Raw genomic sequence first — 12663 nt, forward strand, 5'->3', positions numbered from 1 at the left:
AATAGTGAGAAGTGTAAGGTTATGCATTTAGGGATTAATAACAAGAATTTTAGTTATAAGCTGGGAACGCATCAATTAGAGGTAACGGAGGAGGAGAAGGACCTTGGAGTATTGGTTGATCATAGGATGACTATGAGCCGCCAATGTGATATGGCCGTGAAAAAAGCTAATGTGGTCTTGGGATGCATCAGGCGAGGTATTTCCAGTAGAGATAAGGAGATTTTAGTGCCATTACACAAGGCACTGGTGAGACCTCACTGTGTGCAGTTCTGGTCTCCCATGTTTATGAAGGATGAATTCAAACTGGAACAGGTACAGAGAAGGGCTACTAGGATGATCCGAGGAATGGAAAACCTGTCTTATGAAAGGAGACTCAAGGAGCTTGGCTTGTTTAGCCTAACTAAAAGAAGGTTGAGGGGAGATATGATTGCTCTCTATAAATATATCAGAGGGATAAATACCAGAGAGGGAAAGGAATTATTTAAGCTCAGTACCAATGTGGACACAAGAACAAATGGATATAAACTGGTCATTGGGAAGTTTAGACTTGAAATTAGATGAAGGTTTCTAACTGTCAGAGGAGTGAAGTTTTGGAATAGCCTTCCAAGGGAAGCAGTGGGGGCAACAGACCCATCTGGCTTTAAGATTAAACTCGATAAGTTTATGGAGGAGATGGTATGATGGGATAACATGATTTTGGTAATTAATTGATCTTTAAATATTCATGGTAAATAGGCCCAATGGCCTGTGATGGGATGTTAGATGGGGTGAGATCTGAGTTACTACAGAAACTGGGTATCTGGCTGGTGAATCTTGCCCATATGCTCAGGGTTTAGCTGATCGCCATATTTGGGGTCGGGAAGGAATTTTCCTCCAGGGCAGATTGGAAGAGGCCCTGGAGGTTTTTTGCCTTCTTCTGTAGCATGGGGCACGGGTCACTTGCTGGAGGATTCTCTGCTCCTTGAAGTCTTTAAACCACGATTTGAGGACTTCAATAGCTCAGACATAGGTGAGAGGTTTATCGCAGGAGTGGGTGGGTGAGATTCTGTGGCCTGCATTGTGCAGGAGGTCGGACTAGATGATCATAATGGTCCCTTCTGACCTTAGTATCTATGTATCTATGAATCTATCTATGAGTAGGAGACCACTTAAAATGAAAATGACCCCTTATGATTAACAATCTCTTTCATCTCGTATTTAGGCTGGACACTCTGGTGACTTTCTCCAGACCTGAGGAAAAGCTCTGCCAAACTTAAAAAAGTGTCCCTTCTGCCAACAGAAGTTGGTCCGCTCACTGATATTGCCTCACCCACCTTGTCTCTCTCACCCTTGTTTCTGTCATTACACCAGATAAGAGAAAATGGTACTGAATAGTTCAGCAATAGCCCAGGTCAGGAGGGACATAGAGTTGTTACCCATTTGTTGCCTGTTTGGTAACCTACATTAAATGAGCTTCTGGTCTTTGTCCAGTCGTTGATGTTATTGCAACAGCACTGAGTAGTCTCAACCGTGGACCAGGACCACATTGTGCTAGACACTGTACAAACGCAAAGCAAACGGACAGTCCCCAGAAAGCGTATAGTCTCAGTTCCCAGTAGACTATCTATCTATCTATCTATCTATCTATCTATCTATCTATCTATCTATCTATCTATCTATCTATCTATCTAATCTTTTGATGTACACTCATCTTTCCCAGCTGCAACGGGGGATCACAGTTGCAGAGACAAAAGAAGAAAACATTCAGGGTCATAGCTGTGGATAGGGACCTAGGAGCTCATGGTTCTCTCATGGAGTCTAGTGGTTCTCCAGTTCTGGTACTTTAGGCTGGTACTCTATCTCCTCTTCGCCTCGCCACGGAATCTGTCCTTTTTTATTTCATGATTGAGCATGTACAATTATTTCCACCACTAACCAAGGAGACTCTGGAACGGAAACAACCTTGAGGTGAAAGCCTGGCTCCACTGAAGTCAATGGCAAAACTCCCATTGACTTCAATGACGTGGCTAGGCTTTTCCTTAATCTGAATCAAACATGCCAGCTACCCAAAAAAGTTGGGAGCCCTGCATCTCCTTGGAGGAAAATTCATTTGCCCCCCCCCGACTTCCAGCCATAAACAAGTGCCTAATAAATCTCACGTTATAAAAACCCTCTCCAACTAAAATGCTCCATTTGTTTACAGAGGCCTAGACTGGAAAGAATGAGGAAACACGCCTGGTTTTCGAAACAAAAATTCTCATATTTTACTTCCAATTAATAGGTATCACTTGTATGTGAGACTTTTCCATTCCCCCTTATTTAAAAAATACATTTCTTCTGCCTTACGATATATTACATTTCAGCCTGTAAACACGGTTTATATACATCATTCTGACAATCCACTTTAATTTGTCATGGTGCCTATACCTGTATAGTCCACACATAACCCTTTTTATAGCGATGAAATAATATTACAGGTAAAAAAATAGTCATGAAAGCCATGCCGTACAGGAAGAGTTCTGCTCTCCTAGCGTTGCGACACACAGTAGGCATGAGCTACAAAACTCTTCAAGGGGGCGAGGGCCAGGTTCTGTTTTCAGATCTGCATGCACAGCTCCCATAGTATAATTATGATAATAGTACATAGGGCTTTTCACCCAAGAGTCTCAAGGCACTTAACACACGAGGCACACACAGAAGTGAAGTGATTTGCCATAGGCCACGCAGCAGGCCAGGAACAGAATCCAGGTCTGTTAAATCCGAGTCTGGGTCTCTAGCCATTGAGCCACACAGCCACTAAAAGGCATGGGAAGCTGCATGTGGGTGGCGGTCAGCCTACAGTGTATTAGAGTGTGTGGGGGCGATGGAAAACCAGCCATGCAAAGTAGTGCAACGGGCCGTTGGTGCTGTGCCATTCTTAGCCAAGTGGAGCTGACTAAACTCACTTCATTTGCAAATCTGGTTCAGCAGCATAAGACATCAGCGTCTTTGGCAGTGTGCTGGCCCAGGAACGTTCAAGCTCAGTTGGAAAAGTTGTGGTTTTTTCCAGTGAGTCCCCTGCATGCTGAAGTTTTTACTCCAGACAGGCCAGTACTGACAACCTGGATCCAGACACCGCACACACCCCTGAATATTCAGGTGTTTGAAACCAGATGCACAGCTGAATATTCCATCATGAACCCCTCTTTGGTTTCTCCTGCGCCCTGGGTTACCCCTCTATAACGGAAGGCAGAATATGCCCCAACAACATACTGCCTGTGGCATTCACAAATGTTTATCTTCTCATTTGGGTTTGGTACCGTGACAAATGAACCCCTTAGCCACACATGGCTACAACTTCTTTGCTGGTTGTACTTGTTACCACCTCTCTGATAACTTGGGTTGCTGGACAGAAACAGGTGGCAATTTTAGTCAAACCCTTATGGTTTTCATAGAGTCTAACACGAACTGTTCCCAAGGGGGAAGGGCTCAGAAGCTATATTCACTCCTACATCTGGCAGGAAGGAGCTCAGAGGATCTTCACACCCTATTCTCCAAGGGTAAGCCCCAAAATCCCTCTGTGCAGAAACCAAATACACAAGCAACACAGGTGAGACACTCTAGGTCCCCAAAACAGGCCCAACCTCAACAGAAAGTCATTTGTCGTGGCTTTAAACTCTTTGCGGCTGGGGTCTGCTGCTGCCTCGCAGCCGATATTCCATGTTTCTGAGGTGGTTGCCAGCCTGTGTCAACTTTGGGATGTTTTGACTTTTCTCCTTGATGAGTTATTCTGCATCCTTTGGGTTTCTAAACCAAAAAGGATAAAATCTGAGAATGAACCTATTCAAATACTAACCACAGCTCAGCAGGAATATCATCCCTGGAATGCGTCCCTCCCTAACGCAGAAAGTCACTTCTCTTCTTCCGGCATTTGCCCCAACTGACGTAAAGGACGCTGCTGCTGCCCTGGGCAAACCATTTTGCTGGTGTCTGTGTGAAAACGTCTCTCCGTTCCTGTCCCATGCTCCTGCTGTGTCAGCTTTGATATCCCAGTGGTGCAGCAAAAATCAGCTTTGCAGGGATTAACATATTCTGCAGAAAAGGTGCTTGGTTCCCCCTTTGCTACCCCTTATTTTTAGTGATGGGATGTGTGGCCCCCTACCTTTTAGTCATTAACAAACCGAAGGTCAAATCTTATTGACTTGAGCAGGCGTTTGGCCCGAGGGAGGCCCAGGGGCTGAGGGAGTGAACTGCAAAGAAGCAGGGATTTCTTTGCATAGTTGGTTCAGCCCTGTTTGGATACACTGGCTGGTTAGTCATGTCACCACGGGTCATTGGTCTGAGATGTGGATACAAAAGCAGCCACTGGAATAAACACTGCGTGGTGTTTGGACAGGGACCAGATGGCTGGGTCTTCCTCCAGTAGATGAGCCCAGCAGACCCATTCCGCCTTGGCAAACCGCTCCCCCTTCCCGCTCTCCCAGGGCTCTGGTAGCTCACAGCTGACTCTCCAGCCGAAGGCCTCGGAGGAGGAGGGGAGGGGCTATCTGCAGGAGTGGCTGAAGGGGAAGCTCCGCCGGTTGAGTTTCTCAGGGTCGTTCGAGGCCATGTGGGAGAACTCCCGGAAGATGTCGAGGTACGTCGCATCTCCTGCAGGGGAAGACAAGTTAATCCCGACATTATCCTTTGCACTTCTTCGATGCCTGGAAAAGGTGCTCAGCAGCTCTGAAAACCCAGCCCTATGCGCCCCCTCCCCAAAAAGGCACCCAGGATTAGCGGACACTTGGATGTTTTGGCCTGAGTGACTTGCTCCAAGCCACCCAGGAAAGTCCCTGACAGAGACGTGAATAGAGCCCAGGAGTCCTGGCTCCTAGCTAGCCCTGCACTGTTATTTAGCCACAAGGTCACCTTCTGACTTTGAACTCCTTGTACATAGGAACTGGTTTGTTTCTAAACTTTGATAGACCTACCCTTTATCACGACTCTTGCTTCTCACCCCGCTTTGGGATCATTCCCCCCCGCCCCCATCCATCTCTGACCATTGCTTTCTCGTTAAGTATCCAGGCACATGAGCCAGTAGAGGGCTGGGTTTGTTAAGGAGCCAACCTGGCAGCCCTCTACCCCGATACTTCTCCCCAGCACAGCACAGCCAGCCATGAAAGCTTCCCCCAATGGGCCCTGCCATTGCACCTCCCTGTGACCTGCAAGGACCACGGATAAGATGGTAGTTGGCTTGTAGTCCCTGACCTCTCGGCTGGCGCCCAGACGGGATGTTGGGTCGTGACGGAGGGTCGGGAGGGGGACACCTGTCCACCCATGCTGGAGGGAAACAACAACTCATTGCACATAGACCATCAAACGGCAACAACTTTCCGCGGCTGCCACGCCGGGGCTGGGTTGAAACGTCTGACCGAGGCGCGACGGGCGCGGTGTCCCAGCACCAAGGCCCAGAGCCGTCCCGGCTCCCTTGGAGTGTGCAAGGCTTCAGTGCAGATGCTCCAGCAAAGCCCCGCAGGGATCACTAGACACCTGCAGCCCGTTCATAATCCCAGTGCTGGCTGAGCCGTCCCTGCAGGGGCTGGGACTATTTCAATTTAGGACAAGGCTGCTAAGCTAACTTCCTCCTGTGACCACATCAGCATGCGAACCCAGAGGGAAACACACAAGGGCAGGGGGCCCCCACCTCGCCGTCTCCTTCCTGGGGTGTTGGTGCCAGAAGCAGGGTGAAGGGGGCTTGGTGCGAACTGCCTGACAGGAAGCCTACTCTCACCAAGGCCGCTCGATGGAAGCATCCAGTGCGTCTTCATTGCCTCCTCCCCGCTGCAGAGACAGACCGTGGCTGGGGAAGAGGCTACAGGGGTGCATGACGGTGCTCCCTCCCCAGAGTGAAATAACACAGCATCTGAGCCTTTCTCCCGGCCCCCGCCAGGGAGCTGTGTGCACTCGGTCTGGTTTGTCACAAGCGACGTTCTCCCTGCAAGGTGTGTTTAGTTGTATTGATTTAATGCCCGGCTCACTTGTGGCTTCCAGCCACTAGGCTGCATTGGGCAGCGGTGCCACGTTGGCCTCCGCTCCTCACCAGGCCAACTCCACCGGCCAGTGGGTGGGTCGTCAGCTCCTCTCGGACCCCTGAGGGGCGCACGCACGCACCACTGCCTGCCCGAGCACTTGGGAGAGCACACAGACTGCGACTGGGCCCAGCCATTGTCCAGGGGGTACCTGGAGGGAGGCGGTGTCTTGCCTCCAGGCTGCTCCCTTGTGCACATGCGCGAGTCTCTTGGGGAACAGTCTCTTGGCTTGTTTAGGTTTAAAACTGGTGCATGTTACCGAAGCCCTGACGTGTCAAGGACCCGGGTCTGTTCCCCTCCCGGTCCGTGTGAGGAGCAGCCGTCTGCTGAACTGTTCCCACTGAGTACTGGTAGGTCGGGAGTGACACCGTCTGATAGCTCCAGACAGCCTTGGTCCCAGGCCGGGTTTTTCTCCCATGGATCTTTGCTCCCTGTGGCAAGGTTTCTGGCCTTTTTCAATGTAATCTGAATTGCAGAGTAGCTGTGCTCTCCCGGAGATGGCTGGAGATATGGGCATGAGCATATGCCACGAGCCAGCAGTGAGTAAACTGAATCCTTATGTGAACATGAAGTCCCCACTCATTACTCCACAAATGGAGTTTCTTCTTTTAAAGTTATGGACTCAGAGTGTAAGCTCTCTGGGCTAGGGGGTACGTTATGCATCGGTACATTCCCCTGGAACAATGGACTCCTGCTGCTCCTGCCAATCAAATCAAATAATAATAATAATAATAATAATATGGAGCTCATTTCCAGCCAAGCCTTTGCTGGGCTTGCACTCTCACTGATTTACAGGGGTGAGTGGGAATGCCTGGATTCTTGTGCCTGGTTCCCAACCAGCTACGGGGGCTGCACTAAATGCTAAATCTCAAAACAATCTAGAGGCCAGACCCATCGCTGGCGTAACTCGGCATAGCCCCCCTTGAAGTCAGTCCAGTGTGGCCCTGGAGGTCCAGGTAATGGAGTGGGCTGCATTCTCTTTTACCCTCAACTCTCCAGGGCTACTGTCCCCAGACCCCTGCAGATTTTCCGCTGTCTGCACTGGCTTGAACAGCTGGGTGTTCTACCCAATTGTGGCTAGTGCGACCCCCCAAACAGATAGCCTTTTACATACATCCCACCCCTGGAGAAGAGTTTACTTTTGTGCCTGCCTGCTCCCTCTCTGAACGAAGGATGTCACCTTCCTTTCTTATAGACTATCTAGATGAGCTTTTCCTACGAAGGGAAGATTAACTCTTTAGAGGCTGGAGTCCCAGTTCTCAGAACGGATGTGCTAATGCACAGCGCACAGGTGACAATAACAGGGGAGGCTTTGGATTGATTGAGCCCTTGCAGGTAAAATGGACAGAAGCAACTTCAGGGGAATCATAACGTTCACAGGCAAATCCACTTGCATTCAGAATATTCATCAGTTACTCAGAAGGGCCCAGAGCCTCAATATTATGGTGATGGTTGTGATGATAGATAGATAGATAGATAGATAGATAGATAGATATGGGGGGAGAGACATCTGGCCAGATGTAATGCCCCAGGATCAGGGTATTGCCAGGGATGGGACGGGTTGCAGAGTATCACACCTTGGGCAGGACTGTATGAAGAGTTCATTCCAGAAAGGCACCGAAATCCAATTCAGGCTCCTCTCTGTCTCTCTCTCTCTCTCTTTCTAGCATTCACATTTATTCCAGCTCTTTTGCACCACCTGAGCAGTGCTAGATCTGACAAACACTAGTACCCGAGCAGCCAGATTTCACATGCTGAGAAGTCCCCAGGCGTGGGGAGTTCTCAGCTGACACAGAGCCATTGTCACCAGCTCCTTCACCACCTCGCCAAGTCCCACTCTGCACTGGCATGGGGAGAAGATATGGCTGGAGTATACACTTCTCAAGCTATGCTCGGCTGGCATATAGTCCCTGAGAGACCATAGCCAGCTGGTGTAAGTTAGAACAGCTCCCAGGCTGTTCTTACCTCTTCCAGGGCTCAGAACAGTGCCGGCCCTCCCTGGGAATCATAACTGTCTCACTGAAAGGCCCCCTTCTTTGCAACGTCCAGGGGTAACTGCGAATGTGAGCCAGTAATCCTACAACCCACTTGGATCCCAAAATAATCAGACTGAAATCCCCCCAAAGCAACAGTTCATTCGCAAATCCTGAGCTGGCGGAGGACTGTCTGGTTTCCCTAGCTCACATAGGGTGAGTTTCACTAGCACTCACAAGTGCGGTGTTGGGCCAGATTTTCTTCTGCCATGCACCTTTGTGGTGCACCATTTACACTCGTGCAAAGTGCATGTAAAAACGCTGCCAGATTACAAGGGTACCTTTTCAAACCCATTTTGCACAGATGTAAATGGCAACACGAGCTGCAAGGAGGGAATCAGGCCTGGTTTGCTCACTTGAAACAGACGGTGTCTCCACCTACTAATCCTGGGGTAAACCAAGGAGTGGTGACTTCATATCTTATAAAGAGAAAGTGCTGTCATTTCTAACATAGGGGTTACTGGAGGGGCTGGGATCCTGTCTCTGACAGTAGCCCAAGTTGGATTTGTCTGCAGGAGGCATGGAGCTGCCATAATGCACTTGAGGTTGCAGGTTTTTACATCATCAGAGCGCATTTCTTCTAGATCCCTACAAATGAATCACGCAGTGGTGATTTCCAGCACCTTTAGGTATATGTCAAGGCATCCTGTCACTAAGCTCACAGGGGCTGCCACATTGGAAAAGACCGCCGCCCCCCCGGTGGTCCATCTATTCCAGTATCCTGTCTCCAACAGCTAATAATGAAATGATCAGAAGAAGGCGTGAAGCTGCCATAACGCAGTTTGATATACCATGGTAGCAAATTGCACTCCATTGGTGATTAACTCATATAATCAAACAGGAAGCTTGAAAACTCATAAGTTTTGTTATTGTTAACATAAAGCCCCATTCAACTCCCAGTGAAGTCACTAGGAACACTCCTATTGACTCCAGTAGTAGCTGGATCATGTCCACAAGCACTGATGTAGTCTTATTCAGATAGATAGCTAATTATATAGTTTTGAAAATTGCTCAGTTATCTGTTTCAATAATATTCTGAGGCATCCAGTTCCACAGATTAATTTTATCTCAGCTACCTATCTGGCCCCCATTATTGTAGAAATGTCTTAGTCATTACCTGAGTATCTCACAATCTTTAATGTATTTATCCTCACAATACCCTTTCGAGGGCAGGGTTCTGCTGTTATCCCCATGGCACAGATGGGGAACTGAGGCCCAGAGAGATCACGTGATTTGCCCAAGGTCACAAAAGAAATCTGTGGCAGGGCAGGGATTTGACCACAGGTCTCCAAAGTCTAGGCTAGTGCCCCTAATCCTTCCTTTCTATATGCAATGGCCTTGCCATTTTGGGGGGAGGTGGAGACACAACCAGGGATGAGGACACGTGAGATAACTGTAATGATCTTTCCCATATTAAACTGTTCTGACTGTCCTCATAAATCCACAAACCCCACCCAATTTAAAAAATAGATTTGTTTGTCCCACCAGAACAAGTGGAGCTAATAATTCAACGTAGTGTCTGCGTTTCTCTGCTGCTCTGAGAGTGATGGAAACCTTGAAGTAGGAGACATCTTCCAAAAGGCACCTGCGATTAGATTATCTGATGGTAAGCAAAGGACAACAACCTTGCGACTGAAGTGGCTTTAAAGTGCTCAGCCTGAGGGTGGGAATGTAGGATTTTAGCTGTGTTGCAAGGCCTCCTTTTCCAGGACTGATCGTATGCTGGATAAGTTAAATAAGTACTTAAAAAAGACACAGTAGGGGATATTTTGAATCGGCCACCTTTGACCCAGTGTCCCTTTCAAGTGGTTTGAAATCACGATGTTATCACAGGATAGTGCTAGGGACGCTTAACCAGCCACTCAAAAATGCAGAATATTTATGTGCCATTCCACTCTGTTTGCTGACGCAGTTCAGCCCGTGGCTTGCAGTGGAAGAATAACAGGTCAAAAGGGGATAATATCGTAGCTACAGTTAATACAGGCAAGAGACCCTCAGTAAATAAAACGAGCCAAAGCAGAAGGAGGTAAGGAGTTTATCTAGATTTTTATTAAGAGTGTTTCAGGAGACAATAGAGGGTGGAAGGGGGGAGGAAAAAGCTGACACCATGGCAACGGTTTGAAAATTGTACAAAGATAATAACATATAGAATAGTCAGTTCCATAGTTATACTCAGTACAGATTGTAGAGGCAAAGGGGAAATAAAAAAAAAAGGGTCACCAAGTTGTATGGAAAGCAGGCAAGTGAAGGAGATTAATATGCGATAGCGTATTTACAGCAAGGGTAAGTCCCGTGTACAGCAGCCCCAGCTGTTAGTGCATCCAGAGCCTATTAAACAAACCACACCTAGCAGCTTCGACTTGGCTGAAAGATCCTCTTTCTTTCCGTGCTGTTTAGGTAGGAAGTGATGGAGTCTCGGGCCAGGCAAGAAGCCGGTTGGGCTTTGCTCCCCAATGGCTCGAAAGCCTTCATTCAGGGCTGCCAGTTAACATAACCTTGCACTGATCCAAGCTTATCCCCCTGGGATTTATCCTTCCTTGGCTCCGGCCGTGGGTCTGACCCAGAGGGGTCACACGTCACAGGACTAATACACCCTGACATTCATGTGCTGTTTGATGGACGTGATGGATGGAAGCTGAGCTGAGATGGTTTTATACAAACGGGGGTCGGTGCAGCAGAAGGCAGCAGCCCGGTTCTTCCAAAAATGCACCTTAATGGAGCACATGGATGTACAAACTAAACAATTCCCTAGCTATTGGGGAGACGCTAAGAACTGAGACTCATTTAGGGAGCCCCGGGCTCCTTGCCTGGCTGACCCTTCTCTGCCATCTTACTCCTGCACTAGAAATCGATGGGTTCTGTTAGTGCCCTGCAAACTGACATTCATGACTCTGCTACGTTCAGGAACCGTGTGACAGCCCCCCACCCTTTCCCCCTCCCACACATATCTGGCCACCTGACAGCCCCATCTTCCCACCGACTCCTTGTCTTTCAGTTTAAGAGCCTCATTCCCACACTCTGGTGATGCAGCGACTGCAGACTTCAGGGCTTGGACCGTTACACATCATATTCCTATGGAAACAGCACTCGGTATTTTGGTATCTTTATTTATTTTTTTCTCGTGTCCTTTCAAACTCCCATTCCCCTTCCCCTCCCGCCCTTTCATCATCACATCTCTCCACACACACACACACACACACACACACACACACGCACAAGTTTGTCATCAGCTGATCAGTTGTTTAATATAACATTTAGTCTGTTCATGCTTTTTTGCCTTTGGATGAAAGCACGGATGCCCCGGGGTTTAACAGACAGGACTGCAGCAGAATGGCACAACACAGCATTCCTGGTCGTATGGAAGGAGACAGCAACAGCTGTGTCCATTAATCTGAGGCTACTGGAGGCCTCTCAATGCATTTCTTTAGGAGTATCCATTTTTCATCGTGTGGAAATAACACTCAAATTTTCCAGTCTGAGATGTTGCAAATGTCAGAGAAATGACATCCGATGAAGTGAGGTGTAGCTCATGAAAGCTTATGCTCAAATAAATTGGTTAGTCTCTAAGGTGCCACAAGTACTCCTTTTCTTTTTAGAGAAATTCATGCTCATCTCAGTCTCAGTTTGCCAACTCTCATGCTTTACAAGCACCAATATTTCTCCCCTTGACGGAATTATTGGAAGGAATGGCAAGGCACACAGACTCAGCTTATCATGATTAATATTAAAATAATGAGTGTGTGGAGTGGGGGGTAGTTTCTCTGGTTTAGATGGCAATTTGCCAGTTTGTACACACATTGAACAGAGAGTATAATCTCAATCTGCAAGTCTTTTGTACCCATCCAATCTAGAATTGAAGATGTGCTTAAAATGCAAAATTCAGACCCTCCAATTCAAGTATTTGGATCCAGGATGTTGGGTTGGCCACAATATAGTTGGAACAAATATTCAAAGCTTGTCCCAGATCTCAAATACCCCAAAAGCATGAGAATCTTCAGTTTGGAGATCAACTTTTGGGCCCATCTATGTTGAGGTAATACCCTGGGTGTCGCTTTCTAGACAAAGGCAAATCTGTTCACGTTAATCACAGTTGCAACCAAGTTACTGTCATGTATGTAATGTACAAACTCTTTGAAAAGAAGAGCTATAAAGGAAGAATGACAGAAATTTTGGCATTAGAAATTTCAAATAAGATTGTACAACACTCAGAGAAATGTATCCATATTTAAAGAGAAAAAAAAATAACCCAGTGACTTTATGTCTAGACTCCTGTGTAGCCTTACTGGCTCTTTGCTTTGCCGAAAACAAACTTTATGTACAATTTCCCCAACACTCCCTCCCTCCCAAACCCCAAAACACGCGCACGCACACATTTCTCATTCCAAAAAAAAATAAAATAAACTAAACATAGAAAACATTGCAAAATGTCTCTTAGACATCGTTTTTTCCCCGGAGAAAAACATTTTGTTTTAGAAACTGCCAGATTTGTTAAGTGTCCTACCCTATCTCAAGCTGTGAGGCATCAGGTGCCTTGCATTCTCTTTACAAGAAAAAAAAAAACCAAAAAAAAAAAAGAGGAAAAGAAAAAAAGAAAGGGAAGTGGG

The 12663-nt window shown here is 47.4% G+C and overlaps 1 protein-coding gene across 1 annotated transcript in view; it reads right to left on the reverse strand.

The window, feature by feature from the left end:
* Window positions 1-2218: 2218 nt before the first annotated feature.
* ACAP3 (ArfGAP with coiled-coil, ankyrin repeat and PH domains 3) overlaps window positions 2219-12663 on the reverse strand; it is a 93588-nt gene continuing 83143 nt past the window's right edge. Inside the window, exon 26 of the mRNA XM_073316342.2 lies at window positions 2219-4608. Within this exon, the coding sequence (XP_073172443.1) occupies window positions 4502-4608 (107 nt within the window). The 3' untranslated portion in view covers window positions 2219-4501. The remainder of the gene's footprint in view (window positions 4609-12663) is intronic.

This window comes from Lepidochelys kempii, chromosome 18 (assembly GCF_965140285.1).
Source record: "Lepidochelys kempii isolate rLepKem1 chromosome 18, rLepKem1.hap1, whole genome shotgun sequence".
Classification (NCBI taxonomy): domain Eukaryota; kingdom Metazoa; phylum Chordata; order Testudines; family Cheloniidae; genus Lepidochelys; species Lepidochelys kempii.